The sequence below is a fragment of the Nothoprocta perdicaria genome, unplaced genomic scaffold (genome assembly GCF_003342845.1).
Source record: "Nothoprocta perdicaria isolate Ctin4 unplaced genomic scaffold, notPer1 scaffold_76, whole genome shotgun sequence".
In the NCBI taxonomy this organism is placed as follows: domain Eukaryota; kingdom Metazoa; phylum Chordata; class Aves; order Tinamiformes; family Tinamidae; genus Nothoprocta; species Nothoprocta perdicaria.
In genome coordinates, this window is record NW_020456043.1 from 3,191,468 (window position 1) to 3,211,282 (window position 19,815).

At 41.0% G+C, this 19,815-nt stretch overlaps 2 protein-coding genes and 1 non-coding gene across 5 annotated transcripts; 1 reads left to right on the top strand and 2 right to left on the bottom strand.

The window, feature by feature from the left end:
* FKBP3 (FK506 binding protein 3) lies at nucleotides 1-2,117 on the top strand (the record flags this gene model as incomplete). Its single annotated transcript, XM_026051508.1, has 5 exons — nucleotides 1-84; nucleotides 161-296; nucleotides 538-605; nucleotides 1,012-1,109; nucleotides 1,871-2,117. Coding segments are annotated over 5 exons (441 nt in total), but the record flags the coding sequence as incomplete, so codon positions are not given.
* Nucleotides 2,118-3,238: 1,121 nt separating this feature from the next.
* PRPF39 (pre-mRNA processing factor 39) lies at nucleotides 3,239-17,062 on the bottom strand. Of its 3 annotated transcripts, XM_026051485.1 has the most exons (14): nucleotides 16,960-17,062; nucleotides 16,502-16,764; nucleotides 15,171-15,296; nucleotides 14,412-14,530; nucleotides 13,538-13,705; nucleotides 13,033-13,192; nucleotides 12,352-12,459; nucleotides 10,121-10,285; nucleotides 9,676-9,802; nucleotides 9,316-9,584; nucleotides 8,570-8,754; nucleotides 7,113-7,187; nucleotides 5,515-5,632; nucleotides 3,239-3,536 (listed from the first exon to the last, which is right to left on the bottom strand). In XM_026051485.1, exons 1-14 carry the CDS (start codon nucleotides 17,033-17,035, stop codon nucleotides 3,486-3,488), a joined length of 2,010 nt encoding a protein of 669 aa, XP_025907270.1. In that variant the 5' UTR covers nucleotides 17,036-17,062; the 3' UTR covers nucleotides 3,239-3,485. The 3 variants fall into 3 exon arrangements, with proteins under 3 accessions (XP_025907270.1, XP_025907269.1, XP_025907268.1); XM_026051484.1 differs by lacking the exon at nucleotides 16,960-17,062 and having other exon boundaries at nucleotides 3,369-3,536; nucleotides 16,502-16,844; XM_026051483.1 differs by lacking the exons at nucleotides 16,502-16,764; nucleotides 16,960-17,062 and adding an exon at nucleotides 14,658-14,992 and having other exon boundaries at nucleotides 3,369-3,536; nucleotides 15,171-15,211.
* On the bottom strand, nucleotides 9,159-9,244 carry LOC112957817. The gene has a single exon (XR_003251278.1). It is a non-coding gene; the product is annotated as a small nucleolar RNA SNORD127 (small nucleolar RNA).
* Nucleotides 17,063-19,815: the final 2,753 nt, after the last annotated feature.

Genomic DNA, 19,815 nt, shown 5'->3' on the forward strand with positions numbered 1-19,815 from the left:
GCCGAGCGCGAGGCCGAGAAGCCGAAGCCGCGCGCCGAGGAGGCCAAGGAGAAGGCGGCCAAGGCCGAGGCGGCCGCCGAGGAGGTAGGAGGCGTCGCGCCCGCAGCCCCCGCCGCGGCTCGGCGGGCGGGCGGCGACCCCGGCTCCCCCTCGAACGCAGGGCCCGCCCAGATACACCAAGTCCGTCCTGAAGAAGGGCGACAAGACCAACTTCCCCAAGAAGGGGGACACTGTCCACTGCTGGTACACGGGGAAGCTGCAGGACGGGACCGTCTTCGATACCAACGTGCAAACGGGTAAGGGCCGCGGGGCGCCGGGCCGTGGGGCTGCCTGCCCCGGGGCACCGAATTTTCACCCCATGAGCTGGTAGTTTGAGTGAAGGAATGWACAACAGGAACCATTAGGCAATCCATACGTGCTATAAATACTATAAAAGCAGAGCCTTATGTAAAGCGTAATCTTAGTAGTAATTTTAGATGGAAGTGCAGTATCTGCTGGTATGAYGTTAAAATGAATGAACGTAAAACTGTCTTTCAGGTTCCAAGAAGAAGAAAGCAGCCAAGCCTTTAAGTTTCAAAGTTGGCATAGGAAAAGTTATCAGAGGGGTAAGGAAGGCCTTGGCGACTCCCTCAAAACACAAGGGGTTCCTCAGTGTGCGGTTTATCAGTGGGATGCRCATTTAGGGCTGCTGTTCTTGTTTGTTGCGGGGGGGAGTAAGAAGGCAGCTTGAAAGCTTTAGCCTCGGCAGGATGAGGTATTTTCACAGCCGTGTTCATCACCTGCAGTGTCATTGCTCTCTGTACAGTCAAGACTAACTTGGTAATGCGGACCATGAGACAGGGGTGAATATTTCCACATGTAAAAAGCGTGTGAGCAGCTCCCTCCCAGTGTATTCTCGGGGATGGGTGTCCCAGCAGAGGAGAATTAAGCATCATTTCCCACCCTGTTCCTGCCTGTGCAAGCCTGTAAATGCACTTGTCATGACATTGAGATTCTTGTCTTGTTTTTCAGTGGGATGAAGCTCTCTTGACGATGAGTAAAGGAGAGAAAGCTCAGCTGGAAATAGAACCTGAATGGGCTTATGGCAAGAAAGGGCAGCCTGAYGCTAAGTATCCTTTCACCATCCATTGCTCCCTATTTTAAGTAACCCAGGAATGCGGGGCCCGGTGAGCTGGAGCGCAGGGAGCAACATGAAGGGGCGCCGCTCCTTGCAGCCTATGGCACCTTTGGGTGCTTGAGGATGTTTGAARATGGCCCGGACCTTACCCAGGGATGCGCTGCGCCCCGGCTCTCAGGTGCTGCAGAACAGGGATCGCTTTCCYCCGAGGGCTGCCGGCCTACTGCCTTCCAGCAGCTTCTCACTGCTTATTCCCACAGCACAAAGGGAAGAGCACGGGATTGCCCTGTCCCTGTGAAACACCCTGCTGTCCTCTGAATTTCAGGAGGAGGGAAAGGGAATTTCCTCTCCTGCTATTATAGGCCCTGCTGATAATGTAGAGAGTTGTCTAAAAAAGAAAAATGGTGCCACGTCAATGTTCRTCTTCAGTAAGATATTCTAGACAAATAGAAGATAAAGACCAGGGACAGTGCCCCAAAAAGGGACACAACTCTTAAGTAGTTAATTTAAAACTMAGCTGTTCCTCTTAAGTAGAATAGTGAGAACAGTTCCTTAGACCTGGTAGTGAATGTCTCTTCCGCCCGCTCGTGTCAGACAGCAGCTGTTGTTACAGACTAAATAGGGGATGCTAAAAGGGGGCAGTGAAATGTAAAACTGACACTTGAGAAACAGAACAGGTGCCAAGGCCTTTAACCTTGATTTATAAACCAACCTCTCCTGTTTTTTAAAAGCTTCCTTAACTCATGCAAACAGGATACCGCCAAATGCCAAACTTTTCTTTGAAGTGGAATTGGTGGATATTGAGTGAAATGAAGATTTTCTCTGCTGCTGGGAATCCTTTATGAGCAAGAAAGTAAAACTGGCAGCTACCAAGTGAAATGAAGACTTTTCTTTGCTGCTGGGAATCCATTATGAGCAAGAAAGCTTCCAACAACTGCAGTTTTGCTCTTGTAACTTCAGGATATAGTTACAACTGTGGCCTTGTATTGAAATCAAGTGTTTTTTTTCTCCTCAACTGCTGTACAGTAAGATACCACTAAAGAAACATAGTTTATACGTGCAGAGGCTTTGACTTGTTTTTGTCTAGCAGCTCACTGGGGGGAAGAAGGTGCCTAAGATTGCAGGAACCYCTTCAAGTGAAAACAGACCTGTCTTGAACTTCCCGGGGTGATGTTTAGTATCCCTGCTGGACCTGGGGGTGTGTAGTAAAAAAAAAAAAAAAGTATATAGGTGTGTGTATTGTTGCTTCTATATTTAGCTCAGGTCTTTGGTCATTCCCATTTCTTTCAGCTCGTGTAGCTCCTGCATTTTACCACAACAGCACCCTAACAAATTGAGCTAGATATGGAGTATTAGAGGAGGGCAGGAGGCACCAGTGAAGAAGGAATGATGAGGACASAGATGTGTAAAGTACTGCTCACATGAAAGGCTGCCCCCCACCCGCCCTCAGGGCTGGTGCTGCTGCCCTCTCCCTTAAAGACCTTTTGTGTCCGGCCGGAGCTGTATCTGAACCCAGCATGAACAGAAGAGAAACAGCTGCTGACCTGAGACTCCAGCTTAGCTTCAGCTAGAATGAGAAAATCCAAGAAGGCTCAAAGAACTACCGAATTCCTTGCTTTTATTACGAAAATGAGAATGATCACTTTGATCAAAATGAAAAAGTTTGCTCACACTGTGTACATGAAAAACTCTAGTTACAAAATCCTTCCCAAACACAGTTTGTGCTTTTTTAAAAAAGAATGCAACATTATTTTGCACTGCATTTTAATTTCTGACCCCCACATAAAATAGAAAATACATATCACAGCTCACAAAGGCTGCCCTCTTCATCTGAACAATTCCAATCATGACAATATAAACAGCGGTCTGGGCTTTGCTCACTGGGGCATGGGAAAAGAAAAAACAAAAGTCTCATGATAGAAGCAGGTTGTGAGTTTTTGGTTGGAGAGGAGAGCAGGGCAGGAGGGCTGCGCGGCAGCTGCGCCCGGCCCCTGCGCTAACCCCACTCCCAGCAAGGCTTGCAAAAGGCTATGGATTTACTGGGTTTTTTTGTTCTTTTAAAGTTTACAGAATCATCATGAAACAGCAAAAAAAAAAAAAAAAAAGTCTTCAAATAATATCTCCATAAGTTAGTGCAGAGAAATAAAGAAATGCATTTATGGTAAACTAGCAGTGTACAGAGATACCATTTATCAGTTACCAACACATGAATCTTGCTTCACACACACCCTGTGAACATCAGCTCATTTCACATGCAAAAGACCAAATCAGTATTACAACAGTTCTTTCACATCCCTAATTTAGAAAAATATATATTTTTACTCCCTCTTTGTTGAAACGGCACAGTGAACTCCGCTTGCTGCTCTGATCAAGGAGGAGGATAATACTGTCCGTAATTCCACGCGTTCTGGTAGTTATACTAGAAAGAAAAGGGATACAAGAGAAGGTGAGTGCGAAGCCCTGCAAGGAAGGAGAGCTGAAGAACTGTTGTTCCAAAAGGCGCCTGTCACTCCGCCCTGTTGTGATTTTAACAGCTCTCTGCACGCTGGCAGYGTCACTGTCTCCCTCTGGCACCTCACAGTGCCCCATGGTGGCACCTCTTCCCCCCGGCTTTGCCTGCATCTGCCTTCATGTGAGCCCACGGGCAGAGCACTGCAGTGTTGCCGTGCGCTTCAAACACAGCGAGCAGCAGGAGCTCTGAAGTGCCAAGATGCTCTGAAAATCAGTAGTTTTGTTACCGCAGCAGAACTGCCACCTGATTCAGTCACAAGTCAACAGTCAGATGTTTTACATGAAGGCTCTTGTTGCCTATGCTGCTCAGTGCTTCAGAAACACGCCTGGCAGGAGCCTGCCTTCWAATCGGGGGCCTGTCAGGGCTCCAGTGTCATTCCTCCAACTCCTCCTTTGGTTCCTCCCCTGCAGCTCCTCCTCACAGAAGGTCAGGAGAGGAGGAAGAACAGAGGGGCGCTGTGCCCGTGGGGGCTCCACGTACCAGCTCCCTGTGCAGCGCTGCAGCAGACAGCAGAGGAGGGGAGCGCCCTGCAGCGCCCGATGCTGCTCCCCTCACATGGCAGCTCTGCAGCTGCGCGGGGCACCCCCGGGTGCTGCGGCGCTGCAGGCGGCACCAGCAGCCCCAGTGCTCACAGAGGCGAAGGTGGGAACTAGCACCAGGGCCTGGGGGTGACAGGAGCAAGTGCCCCCCTTCCTCGGAGCTTCCGTGGTGTCTGCCACGCTGAAGCAGACTCTGCCACGGGTGGAAGGCATCCCGTGCTGGCATCAGCCGTTCAGCCACAGGACTGAGATCTTCAGAACAGTGTAACTTTATTGCTCTTGTGCCTCGGGGTTTGGAAAGTTTCTGGCATTTTTTGTGGCCTAATACTGAGTGGAGCTCCCCATGCCGGGTGAGACACCCTTCACTGCCTGGCTTCGGAATGAACATTCCTCTGTGGGACAGAAGGCTCAAACAGGGCCACAGAGCTGACARTTTCTGTCACCTGGCAATTCCCTGGTAAGATGAGGTTCCCAGCTCCTTCCAGGCTAAACGCAAACCCCTCAGTTAACACAGTAACCCCCAAGCAGCATGGAGGGAGCTCSGAGCACACGGTACCTGTACTGAGCTGAGGGGCACCAGGAGAGCCCACCCTGAACAGCACCARCTGCCTGCAGAAAGGACAGACGCTGAAGCTCACAGCTTATGACCTGCCCCCTGTTCAGGCCAGGATACAAAAAACGACTGTCCTCAAACAAACTGTGTTAACTCAAGGGCAAGGAAACCTTCTGCAGCACTAAAGGAAACCCTTTGATTACAGATTCTACCTTKAAGACCCTCTAGAGGGCAAAATCAAACTGCCTGCAAGAGCCCAAATCRTGCTCCGGGTGTCCCTGCTGGAGCAGGAGGTTGGTCTAGATGATTTCTAGGAGTCCCTTCCAACCTCAACCATTGTGTGAGTCTGTGAGAAGCTATTTCACGCGCTGACCCTGCATGCAGGATGTACCAGTGCAGCAGAATCCATGCTGATGTGACAGGAACTAAGACTGCCAAGAAATAACTAAGAAAACACTTAGCAAACTGGCCTCCCAAGGTGACTTTCCTGGGTAAGAAGTTTCAGTGCAAAACAGGTCTACTGCCCTTAGCCAATAATGAACTTAATTGCTGCTATGCTGCCTTTTACATCAAGGGCAGGGCCAGCCACAACAATCTCTCAATCATTCTCCAGACTATATGGAGATTTTTATAAATTTACATAGAAGGACAACAAAAACAGAAGCTAAGATTCCCTGCAAGCTTTCCTTTCCAGCTAACCCTTGGCCAAAGACAGAAGACTGATGCTGAGAAAACCATTTACAGATATTCACCAGCACGCACGTGTGGGAGGAAGCGGGGAGAGCGCACCCACCTGGTACCAGGCGTTGTAGTTGTACGCGGCCTGGTTGACCTGCATGTCTCCATCCATCATCTGCGCTGCCAAGGCCGGGTCGTCTGGGTGCATCTTTTTCTCATCTGGCTCCTCCGCTCTGCAAAATTAATATAATGCTTGTAAATAAATAAAGCTGTCTTTGTTACACTTACTGCTGATACACTGACAAAGGTAAGCAGTATTTTCAAAACTGGTGACCTTTCCAAACAGGAAAATAGATTTAGAGAAAGACCGTGCTTGGTGCTTCAGAACAATGGTCTCATTTATACATTGTTACAGTGCCTAAACCTGGACCATCAACACAAGCCTGTTTCAGAGACAGTTATTTTTAGCAATATTATCTACTGATTCTATGATACAAAAGTTAAAATGATATTTTATTATTTAAGTTTGGTTGTGGTTATTTAAGCCAGTCTATTTAAGCCCACTCCTACCTGGGGTAGGCTCTTAAATTATGAAAAAACAAAAGAAACAAACGTGCTGCTGTTCTTGCGGTGCTAACTAGAAGCATGAAGGGTTAAGGACCATCAGAAGTCAGGTCTGTTCAAGCCATCAGACAGAACAAAAGTTGCCCAAATAATCCCTCCCAGAAGACTGAAGAAAACCAATTTGCCCACGTTAAGCTTTCAGAAGCAATTTCCTAAGGAGCCCTTTCTTGCTTAGCTTTAATCAGGCACATACACAGCTGTTCTACAGGACGGTTCTACGGGGCGGTTAAGGCTGAAGGGCCGCTCTGTTCAGCCTGGGTGTGCRCGAGGCGCCCGCGGGGTTTCTGCCGTGGCAGCGCGTGCCTCAGTGCCCTGGCAAGGGCACAGGAGCATCAGGRGCAGGTTTATTGCCCACCTCCTGCCGTGGGCTTCCAAACCTTGTTTAAAAATGGTTCAGTCCTAGCTGCTGCATTTGGGGTAGTTTAAAACAATGTGTTTCTTTGTAGGAATTAAAACTCTACATTTGAAAGTCCTCATTTCTATTTCATCTATGTTCCCCTCCTTGTTCTGCTAGTCCATGCTAAATCATGAATCATGATCTAAATCATGATCTGTAAGGGAATGATTCTGGCTCTTCGTTTTAAACACCCTCAACAAGCTGGCACGCATTAAACCCTCCAAAAGCTTGAAACTTAAAAATGCAGTTATTCCTATGCCTGAAATAAGCACACACCTTACAGAATTGTACCTGATATGAGGTCCAACAGCTATTCCTTTTTTATATGTTTGATAATAGCACTTAACTCACTTAAACACTTTACGTCAGACACAAAAAAAGTTCAGGATCACTGTAATCATGAAGTGTTTAATGATTCTGGTTTTCACATGTAGAGAAGACTGACTACAGTCATTATAAGAACTGATGAACTTTGAGTACTTTAAGAAAAGTGTCCCTTAACTTCTGTACCCATCCCTCTCCCTTTCACAGGTCCTAGAAAACAGTCTCTCATGATCACTCTCTGATCTGTTTTTCAAGCATTTCCCTAACTCTTTGCATCAGACACAGTCCAGTATAATACATGTTCCCACTGACGATATAACCTAACCCACTGTGTTAGTTTAAAATTTCATGTGGAAAAATATTCCTACCCATTCTCTGCTTTCCTTTTCAAAGAATCCTGCTCCTGTAGAAGTGCCTGATGTTCATCATAAGCATCCAAAAGCCTAAAGGAAACAAAATAAATTATACCTTGGCTCACAATTACCATGTAAACATTTTGAACACCCGAGCAACCATTTAAAAATGTCTTTCAATTTGTAAAAATATAAAAACATTTTAAATAAAACTCAATTATAACCAAAATTCAAATATCCAAGTTAGACTGATAAATATATGAAAGCCAAAACCACTACTATTTGGAAGGAAATTCAGCACTGCATAAAGATAAATTTTATTAGAACTGCTAGCTCAGAAATCCCCAACTTGCTAAACTTCTGGCCTTCCTAATGTGGTTGTTTCCTAACGTTACTTTATGAGAACTTTCATAGGAATTATGACACAGCAGTTTCTCCCAGCAAGGGCTGTATTAGGCAGTGTAGCTGCTGATGCTGCCCACAGCAGCACTCATGTTCAGAATATACATTCATTCAAACACCAGAAAGGAGTATTTTACAAARTTAAAACAATTCCAAAGCCTACAGGCTTTTCCCAAACATCACAATAAATTCAATACAACATAAAAGAGCCATATTATTACTCATATTAATAGCACTTGCATTTTTGAACTAGAATACCTGGTTTTTTTGTTTGGGTTTTTTTTTTTTTTTTTTTGTTGTCACATCTTGCAATTTACAGAGCATCAAATGAAAACTCAATTCTTATTCAGGTAAACACAATATTCACTTTTTCTAAATGAACAGCTAGTTCTATCATCTGGACTTTTTGGGAACTTAAAACATCATTTCATTTGGTCTGCTTATGATTCCCAAATGACATGCCTGACCAGCATGCAAGTTAGTATTTTAAAGGTAAGCAGAAATTATAGACAGCTATTCCTAAAAATACAAAACTAATTCACTTTTTTTTTTCCTCCAAGAAAATCAGCTGTAAATTCTAAGTAGAAAACAAGTGCTTATTTTACAACAGGGAACTAAAAGAGGAAAAACAGCATATCTGGTATTTGATTAATAAGTTGCATGTCTAGGACATGATCTTCACGAACAAAAGTTCCTTTTTATTTCCCCCCTTTTGTTTAGAAACATTAGCAAAGTCAACGTAAGTTTGGGAATTCAAGCAGCAGCTCTGAGGTTATTTAAGAATAAAATTTTATCTGTATCACAAAACATTTCCTCTCTGCAAAGCACCCTCTTTTATAAAACTAAGCAAGTGAAAATTTTATGAAAAGGTTAAGAGTAAACAATTTTGATCTATAGAGTTAAGTACTTCAGAGAAAAAGGGATTCATTTTCTGAAAAGAACTTTTTTTAAAACAAAATGGGATGTGGTTCTCAGAATTTACAGAACAACATGTCCGGTCTCTCCCCAATCTCTTTTGAAAACACATCGGTGTTGACACTAATACGACCACCACACATATCAAAACTTACTGGTTTACATCAGATCCAAAATCTTCAAGAAATTCTACTTTTCGCTGAGAAAACGTAATCCTCATTTTTATAGACAAGGCGCCATGGACAGCTTTATCAAAACAGCTCAAGATGTTTTCTTCATTTTGCTTGAGATCTCCATTGTACTCCATTTCAAGCAAGTTGAGATAAAGTTTCGTATTTTCCTGAAGGGGAAGGAAAACAAAAGACTACTTATACATCTGACATGTTACATGTTTAACATTAAATAAACTATACACCAGAACTGCATCATAAATATACGCTACAGAAGAGAAAACAAAGATCTTATTGTATTGGTCATTTCTGACCCTATTTGTTTCATAAATAAATGCAAAGCAATCTTATATTACAGAAAGGTAAGTAGTAAGGACTGGAGAGACAAATATTTCTTCTGGTTATACAAAATGATTGAAGAATATTGCTTATTCATTTTGTTTGCCTTGAAATGTAAGCACCTGTATGCTGTTTGAGTTTCTAGAAGTGAACTAATAAGAGCAAGAAGCACCCTGTGCCTCTGATGAGAAAAGATTCAGGAGCTGTAAACTCGCAGGTTTGTGAGCTGCAGACATGGCAACATCAGTTTAGAGGGACTAGTGTCTCCACGCAGTAATGGAACATTACGTGCAGGTAGAACATCTGTCATCATTGTTGCCATATTTCAGAACACAATTCAGATAAATGAGAAAACCCAGTCTGCTTTTATACAACAATAAGGAAGTACGTACAGGGTCATGTTCTATGGCTTCTGAGAGCACTTCTCTTGCTTTTGGGAGGTTTTTCTGTACTTTGAAGAGATGTCGAGCTAATTTGATGGCATAAAATGACGCTTCACTGATTGATCTGGCACTCCTAATAGCATCTTGGAGGAGATGTTCAGCTTCTTCCATGTTTCCGTGTCTGCGTTCCAAGCTTACTCTTCGCAAGCGAACCATTGCTAGTCCTAGGATAGACTCTTCAAACGTTTTCAAGATTCTTCTGGCCTCATTGATGTTGCCTAAAATACCAGTGAAGATGCTGTAAAATATGACACATCCGACAGTGAATTTAAAGCAGAATCCCTCCCAGGAGAAAACATCTTTGCTTACCCTGCTGCTCCTCAAAGGCAGCCCACAGCATGTGAACCAATGGTTTCTTAGGAAGATGTATCGTGCAAGCCCTGCTGTAGACATGCCTCACTCCTTCAATACTATGATTCTCCATGTATTTGGCATACTATAGTTGAAAACAGAGCAGAGATTATATAATTTTACAGCTTATCTTTGGTCTTTAATACACGACTGAATGATAAAATTCTTTTGTTTAAACCCATTCAGCACCTTTATTGAACCACTAGACTAGTTTCTGTAAGGAAGGACGTAGAGAGGCAACGAAGTTGGCATATGCAGCAGTCAAATCTGGTTGCAAGCAGACCATCTCCTAATGCAACAGATATAGTTATATATGAACAACATTCAACAAGAGTACAAAAGGTTAGTCACTAGATCAATGTATGCAATCACTACGAGGCCATTGGTAAACTACCTCCCTTACCTTAATCCAGAAGTCCTCATAGAGGGCACATGAAATTACACATCTTTCAAAGAGGACCACAACTCGTTCGTGAGTTCCATTTTCTATCTCAAATTCTAAGTATTCTTTCCAGTTTTTCAGCTGAGCTTTCTCCAGAGGTTTTACGTGGAAGTAAGGCCTCTTTATCTGCAAGAGTCACAGTATGGCAACACATGACTAGTAAGTGTAAAACCAAACTGGATTAAGTAAGTAAAATTAACCACACACCACGCAAGGAACACCATTTTTCAGACTGCACTTCAGAAAAAGACTTGACTAGCTATTCAAACAGGCCAAATTGGGTCATCCAACTATTGCTCTAGAAATGTTACTTCCAATTACATTTTAAGATAGCTTCTGTAAAAAAAAACTTCTGAGTAAAAGGATTTACAAAACTTAAGAAATCAMGCAAACAGTTTTTCCCTTGCAAATCTGCAGTTGCAACATGACAACAAAGAAATTGTAAACAACAGTCAATATTGTCCACATACATATATACAGGCAACTAAAGTACTTACTGTTGTACTAACACACATCCTCCAAATTAAGTTTAAAAGTGTGTTGAGAATGATGGGAAGGAAAGACAGAGCATTTAATTGAACTTCATCATAAATGTTTACATTAAGTTGATTATTCAATAGTTGGCAAGTTTGCATTTCAGTGCTGATGACAAAAGGAGTTGGAAGGGGCAGATAAGAAAATTGTAAAATCTGCTCTGAACTAAATGCAGTAAAGCATCCCTCCACCTCTCTTGTTTTTTTCCCCCTCTCATCTTTAATTTTTCTGTTTTTTTTTTTTTTGTTGTTGTTGTTGTACTGCTATCATGTCAGAAACATCAGTATAATCATCAAAATAAGATATAATAATAATTATGGAGGAAGAGGCAGTGATTCATGACTACTTGAAATATAAAACCCATCATCCCCTTCGTGTTCCTCAGTGAATTCTGTTAGGGAATGCATTATTTCTGCCTCCATTTTGGTAATTTCATAGGTATCTTGTTGCTGTTGAAGTGGAAGCAAAGCAGGTCTAAGTGTCCACCATTACTTACTTTAGGCATCTGCCATGTATCTACTTACATTTAGTCCATTATAAAAACAGGTTTAACTTTACATTCCAGTCTCCTTAGATATCCAACATGTGGGCGTCTACTGAGCAGCCACAACTCTCCTGGTGGAGCAGGCACCGTTACTGGCAACTAGCAATAGCGGTTACCCTGTTTCTGATACATTTTCTGCTACGTGTCCATAGTTTATCATTACTCAACTACAGATACTTAAACTTAAGAGTTGCTTTAACCGCTTTACTCACATAATCATTTTGCACTACACATCAGCATAGCTGAGCCCTCATCATCCATACTTTGCATGCTTTACTTCACTCTAGGCTAGACATTCAGTGCAAAGTGTCCCTGAAATGTGAAGAACTGGTAACAGCTCTTTAGGCTGTTATGCATCAAGAAAAAGGCACTTTCATTAGTCAAACTACGCACTAGTCTATGGTACTAATGCYGGCCACATACTAAGTTTTGAGTTCCCTTGGCTTATAAGGCACCAGGCCTACACTAACAAAGTGCAGTAAGAAACACAATGAAGTTCTGGCCTCCTGTACTGCATTTAGGCTTCAGATCGGGAAAAAAAAATCATGTTGCTGTTTCAACAGTAACTGAGTTTAATTTTACACAGAAAAATGTTTTTTTTGTCTTGATGAAATAATAAGTCAATTTCAACATTATATGTAGGAGTGTTCTGCTTATGTAAAACTGGAAAAATGCAAATGCTAGCTGATTTTGGATGCAACAGTCTAATACAACAATACACACATGCATACGAATCGCTTTGCATTCCTCGTTCAGGGTGGGCTTACCTTTTGGATCAGCATTGCCTTCTTCTCATTACCGACCCGGTAACACTGCAGCTACATGAAGCGGTATGGTCGTGCACCATCTTTTAAGCACATGTATTTAAAAGTTGCTTAATAAATGTACTGTTGCATCACTTTGCCTCTAACTACTGCTTCAAAATCCTCAGATGTGAGAACTCACCTCACAGGTTACCTTTCCACAGGGAAAAGGGCAGAAGCGTGGAACTAGATCCTTGTTGAAAGCCCCTTGAGATGGGAAAGCTTTAACTGTTACTCAGAATTCTTAGTTCAAGACAGTGCTGTTCAAGACTCCAAWGCATGCTGCCTTGCATTCAAATACACAAACTTACCCCTTCTTCAAACGTCCACCTTTTGCTGACTTCATGTTCATTGTGATTGAACATCTCCTGATGAATCTCAATGATTCTGTGCCTCATGTTTTCAATTTCAGTGACAAGCTAAAACATAATTTTTAAAGAAAATGTAATTATCAGTTTTGTAAATGTGCTGTATGATGACAATTACACGCATACATTTAAAAAAACAAAGACAGTACAGATGGGTGAGGGACAGTGCCCTGATAGTGCCTTTATTCTTAGTGCAATATCAATGACTAGGTGTTCTAAGTGAAAATATCTTAAAGCTGATTAGATTCAAGATGAATTTGGATCCAAGTCAAGCTTGGTTTCAGTACGTGTATATTTTCAGGTATGAATCTACATATACCACTACCAACGACAAGACTTTTTTAGACCACAGCTGTTCATCTATTAGTCTAGAATAGAATGATTAATACATATTCAAAAAGCTTTCATATTTGAATTCAATTTCTTTGCTACCTATGAGATGTTGGAAAGGGATGTTCTATACACACAAGCATTGACTGCATGAGCAAAAGAACAATCATTGATACGCAACAGAACTACAGAAACATCTCATCTACAAACACACTGCACTTTCTGCAACTAAAGTCTTCTCTGAGCAGCAGAAAAAAGGCAAGAACTGCTGAGGAATAGCCACTACATACGCACCTTAGCAGGGTCAGTTATATCTTCAGTCCCAGAGGGCAGATCATCTCCAGCATTTCCTCCGGTATGGCCATTTGCAGACGCCAGTTCTTTGCGAAGCTGAATAAATTGCTCAGAAGTCAGAAGGTCTCGGGGTAAGTTGTTCTGTACATGTTCTTTAAACCTAAGAATCATTAGAAACAAATAAATATTAGTTTATACTTTAGTAAATAGTCTGGGTAACCAGAACACTGTAACAAATCCTAGTGGAGTTTTATATTGGTGTAGAGCAAAATTAAAGATGTGACTTTTGACAATATAAGCACAAAATGCAATTCTGCTGTTTGTCAGATCCTCATAACATTCACATTTCAAAAAGAAATTCAAAAATGATGAACTTCCATGCTGCAGACAGAACATCTGAGTAGACATTTCAAGCTACTATTCTGAGTGTTCAGTTCTACAATCCAGATAAAAAAGTTAAAGTGTGCTTAAGATGTTAATAAAATTAAATCTTTTTCCTCTTTACCTCTGGAAGTGATGACTGTAGAGCTGCGTTGGAATTCCAAGGATACGATCATATATCGATGTCACTTCTTTTAGGTTCCCCTGTTCGCTTTCCCAGTTTATATACATTTCCCACAGTCTGTCAGAACGGAAATCTGTCCCAGCTGCTAAGACTGCATGTTCATAGGTTCTGAAAGGGGAAGTAATTTCACRGTCACTTCTTCAATGAGGCAGCACGCTTAAATTCATTATTTAAATTCCTCAAATTTCTAAAGACTTAGAGCAAAACTTCTAAAATTCAACTTTGCTCTGTTCCCTCCTGCCTAGCACTGTGAGAACAAAGTGAACAAAGATAACACAAAGTGCCACATGCMGGAATGCAAGACACTACCAAAAGACAGAACCCTTAAGGCTGAAAAATTACTGTAAGAAACTTTTCAAACAACTAGTTTAGTTGCTACTAGTAAAAAACCACACATCAACGATGCAGCTACAAGCTGCTTTGATTTAGTTCAAGTAGAGTTTTGGGTTAAACTTCAGTCCAACCCCTTACTCAAGGCAGGACCACCAACAGCAATTGGTTAGGTCAGACATGCTCTGTTTGCACCTTAAAAGCCTCCAAGAAAGGGAATTCCCAGATTTCTCCAAGTAACCTGTTCCAGTGCTTACTCTCCCAGAGCTTAACCTAGAATGTCTTGATGCTTAGTCTCAACCTCCTAATCCACTATTTGTGATCCTTATATGCATTATGCCTTCTACCTCTACTGAGCTTGTAAAAGCTCTTAAATAACTGCAGGCTGCTATKAGACTGCCCTTTAGCTTATGCCTATTCATCTGACTGAACTTCTATATAATTTTATGCGTTTCCTGCATCACTTCGTTTGCTTTCAACTTACCCTCTTAGAGCAGTGACAGTTTCAGGATCATCACAGTCCAAGGTCTCTTTTAAGAAGTTTATATAGTGTATCCAAAGATCAACACTCAGAGGAATTGCCTGAAGCCCTCTGCGATAAACCTATGAAGAGAACACAAACTGTACTTCAAGTACTTAATGGTGTCCTAATAGAGAGGCAACACTGTGTTATCCGGTGAACCTTAGAAATACTAATTACTGGAATTTTGTTTAAATAATCTACCATTACCATTTGGGTGGAGGTTGGATAGAACATGGCAATGTTCTGATCTCCACGTGCAGAGTCTTGATCTTCAAAGCGCAGCGGTCCCTGCATTCTGACCAGGTTGTGTGGGCAGGCTTTGGGGTACAGACCATAGGGCACAGACCCATTAGAGCATCATTGACAGCGTCTGACCAAAAATGCAATAAGATGTAGCAATTGTGACCAGCAAACCAACTATATTGTTTTGAAAACGAGTAATAAATGTAAGTGACAGAAAAGCCCTGCCCTACTTTTTAAGCTGCAGTGTAATACAGAGGCTTGCACTGCAAAACTTGACAAACTGTAGAGGTTTAACGCACCTGCCAACAAAGAGAGAAAACATTAGCTACAAATGCCACAGAAGTGACAAGTGCAAACAAAATCCCTATAAATCTGACCATATACGGTAGGGTCTGGCAGCCAAATGACTTGCAGTAGGTTAGTCATTGTTTGGCTAACAGGACCAACGGCAACAGCTACATCCAGCTACCTACATACCTCATCAGATTGCTTGAARTTGTCGTTTCGCTTTTCAAGGTCTGCATACTTTTTCCAGTATCCATAGCAATATGGATAATGAGTGAAAAACTTGTCAAACGCTTTCCTGGCAGCTGGTATATGGTTCTGTGGGAAATAAACAATAAAAACTAATGAAGTGTTTCAAGGAGCAGTTTAAAGAACAAAACTAGAGAGATACAGCTTTCTTCTCAGAGAACAATGTGCAATCTGACCAACGGTCCATCTTATCCAGTAAACTGCCCCAAGGGGCAACAAACAGGCAGAGGACTACAGGAAGAATAACAGCAGGACAAAAATACAGCAAACCTTCCTCAGAAAATTTCCTAGCCAGAAAATTTGCTGCTGCTGAGGAATTTCCCCAGACACAGTATTTTATATTATTGCCTTCCACTTTTTTTTCCCATTAATTTGTCCTGTTGATCATTGACAACCCATGTAAATTTCTTTACTGACATATTCTGSAGCAAGGAGTTGCACAGCTTAGTTACATCTCCTATGAAAAGTCACTGATTTTTGTCTGCTTTCATGCAAATGATACTAACAAAATGCAAGTAGCGTAAATCAGTCTTACTCTTACTCAAAAGCTAAAATGATAATACAACAAACACACCTAACAAGTTCTGTTTAATTTGAACATGCCCAAGTACAAATAAGTAAGAATCTTGAGAAGCTGAATGAGCTGGTTGAACTCCCAGCCTCCAATTTGCAGGCTGTCATACTGAAGCCTTTGACATTTCTTTAAAACCATTTAAATTAATTAAACGGTTAGCTCAGAGTTTCAGTAACATCGGTAAATATCAGCATATGCATAATTCTAATGTAGGTMATGGAAAAACACAGAAAAAATATTCTTAACTTGTAAAAACAACTACCTTTTTAAAACACAGTGAGACTTCCACATTTGTGTTATTGCTGATTATTTACTACCAAAAAATTTGAAGTGCAAAACATCACCATTAACAACAGGCAACAGTATTTTTTCTAGAAGGGTTATAATCTAAGCACAAGACCAACTGCAAAGGTTTGTTTTTACAAACAAGAACATTTTTTTTGTAAGAGACAAAAGCTCTCCAATATTAATGCTTTCAAAATAAATACTGCTTTGACTTTGTCTTAAATACTGTTTTTACTTTGTGAACTCTGCTGACGTGTGCTGTCCATTAAGCACTGTTAAGTGCTGCTGCTGTCTGAAAACTGTATCTAAGAAGAGCAGATCTGAAGTTGGAGATTTATTAGTGGAATATCCACAAATGTTTACTTTYAACTGCTTGCGTCTGGAAGGCTGAGGGTAAAAGGAAGTATATACTAACCTCTTGCTCTACATACTGTAGCAGATATACCCATCCTGTGAAATCCTGGGGATTGTCCTCTACTACTTTCCAGAACTTTTCAAAATCTAGAGGGAAACAAGACTCATAATCTCCAAGCTGTAAACCTTCATAATCACCCTCCTGTGTGTTCTCATCATTCAAGTCAGCAGAACTATCAGGTGACTGTTCCATCTCTGTCACACTCATAATTTCTGTACTGAAGTCCATATTCTGCTCTTCTGTTGTGGTCTCAGCGCCATTACCTGCGTTGTCTGCATTGTCTGTATTGTTTGCACTGTCTGTATTTACTGTATTTTCTGTATTTACTGTATTTACTGTATTTTCTGTATTTACTGTATTTTCTGTATTTACTGTATTTTCTGTATTTTCGGCTTTGTTTGCGTTGTTTGTGTTGTCTGCATTGTCTGTATTGTCTGCGTGGCTTGCATTGCCTGCACTGTTTGTGTTGTCCGCGTGGTTTGCGTTGTCATTAGTCACAGTCTTTTCTTCCTCTGTATTATCCGAGTTCTGCATAGCTGATGTTAAAGCTGTTTTGTAGTACTATATCCTGCTGGGGGGGAAAGGAAAAAGAAAGATTCAATACTCAAGAACTCAGCCCCTAGTTTTAACATTRCCAGCTGGCAGAGACGCTCATTCAACTACAGTATTGAGAGAGAAAGGCCTTAAAGTACTATAAATACTCCTGCCCAAAGGGGGAGAAGGAGGCTCCTATTCCTGAATAACTATCACTTAAAATAAAAAACTGCCTATTGTCTCTGATGTTTGCAGAGAGCAGATGTGTCCATCTACAAGCAAGTAGCTCTAGATTATCAAGTGCATTCAATTTTGTTGCATTAACAGCAATGAACTCAAATTCATCTTTGCATTATTTTAAGATTGTGTGAAGTTCTTTAAAGCCTAGAACTTTCAGAAAAAGACAGGTTTTATCTGAACAACCAAACATTTCGCTAAACAGATGAGTCTTAACAGATTATTCCAAGATCAAACAAACAAGGTTAATCCTTGAGCATAATTTGGTTCCCTACTTTCAACCATCCAAGAAACTCCCGAAAGTCTCATGTATCTCTTTGTCTCATCACAAACTTTCAGCAATTAAAACTGCTTAACTCAAGAGCCTGTTTCACCATTACAGCTGTGTTTACAGCATCCATAAATTTTAACACACACATATCACTGTGAAAATCCAAAATTATTATCACCAACAGCCCCCAAGGTAAAAAAGTGGACCATATGCTACAACACATCCTCCATACTTAGCTGAACCAGCTTAAACAATAACTTTACAAATAAAGGAACTCCTATCAGCAGTATTATCAGTCCCTATCAACTATGTCAACACAATCCAGTTAGTAGCACCAGGGGGCCCCAAGAGAAAAGTTTAGGTGTATTCTTGCATGTAGTCACCTGCTTCCATAAAAAAAAAAAAATAGGACAGATGCCTCCTCCTGCCCCTCAGGACAGACTCCATCTTCCTCCTACTCTTCATTTTGATCTTCCTGACAAAGGCAGCTGCCCAGCCCTACCAGCCTCAATAAATATAAGTGCTAGCGTGGCACATTTGGCTGCTGAACAGTGCTCAGCCCCAGTGCACCTTGGCCTTCAACACCTGAAGCCCTCGTGTAAGGATGCAACACTGAACCTTCTTTAAATTCAAGCTACAGTCTAGTGCTAAACTAATTCTAGGTAATTTAACATCTATCAGTCCCTCTTCCACTTGCAATGCAACTCATATAAAAATTCACCAAACTTTTTCAAACAATTCTTSCACATTATTTAGTTTCATGAACAAAACTAGAGGGCTAAAATTATCACTCTCCCTTTCGCAAAGAACAGGGTTCTTTCTCCATCACTCATGTTTTTAGGTATTACAACATATACACTGCACGAGCAACAGGGGTTTTCTCTCCCTAATGCCATCTTACAAGTATAACACAGTTGTGAGTCRACAGAATTATCAAATAACATTCAAAATTCACTTGTGAGTTTTCTCCAACTTGGATAACTCTGCGTCTTTGTTCAAAYTCCATTCTTTCAGAGAAGATGTAGATTACTGTAGCATCAGACTAGTAAAGAAAGGTGGCTTCATACCTAACCACCAACATTCATGTAAAAGCTGCCTGGGAGCAGGTCTTGCCAGCGCTGGCAGGCTAGCAGATTAGGAATGTCAAAATATGCAGACCATTTTGCCTACTTCATAGAGCTGCACAGTTTTATACACATCTAAACTTGGAGAGCACCTGTATAATATTTGTAGCACCATATTAGAGTACAAGTCTTACTACATTAATGTAATAATTGCATTCATAATAAAATATATCTAAAATATAGTAACTTAACTGTAACTTTATTTCAGGGAAAAAAAAAACAGTTCAGTTGCTCATATAGGACTATTATCCTCAAATAGACAGATGCATTTGCCTCTCCTATTACCCTTAGGCTTTCCTCAGGGAAGACAGCAAGTAATTTTTTTACTTAACAAAGTAAGACAGAACGGCAACATCAGGTTCTCTCCCAAAATCCTCCCCAACTCATATCTCTGTAATTCATTCCAACCAAAAGCCTGAAAAGAGAACAAACGTTCTTGCTTTTATTTAACAAACACATAGAAATTATATCCTCAAAGAAAGTGAGGGAAAAAAAATTCTAGACAGAAAGGAAATGTTTTTCACCTTTTGAAGAATACCAATCATATACTTTAGCTTCAAAGGAGACAACAGCTCATCTGTTTATGAACAGCTGATGCTATTGTTGTCATGCAAACASAAGCTGACTGCACAGGGTATTTAACTACTTTCATCTTACAGAAAACAAAATATTGTGCAAGGTGTGCACTTATCTCATCAATGACCAGTTCTTCCTCACATCTTAAGTTATTCTAAAATTAATAACAATTTAAAAAGTGTGAAAAGTCAGTTTTATTAATGAATTTTGGGGATTTGTCTTCGGTATTGACTTAATTAATAAACACCCTTTGTAAGTTAAAAATTAAATAGCAAAATGGTAAGACTATACTGTTGTCAGTACAGGGTACAGATCTGCACCAACAACAACTATTATTATCCTTCACAGATAACCTGTACAACCCTTATTAAGAAAAAAAAAATCAAGGCACAAGAGAAGTGATTTATGCAAAAGAGCAGCCCTGATTTTTAAGCCGTAAAACCTCTRAGACAGCTAAAGCAGCTGCACTTAAATATATTGTAATTCATGTCCTAAAAATTATTCTGAGATATGCCAGATGTTGCCCTTTTCTGGAAGGTTCAGAAGAAGAAATCCAGTTTAATACATAAATA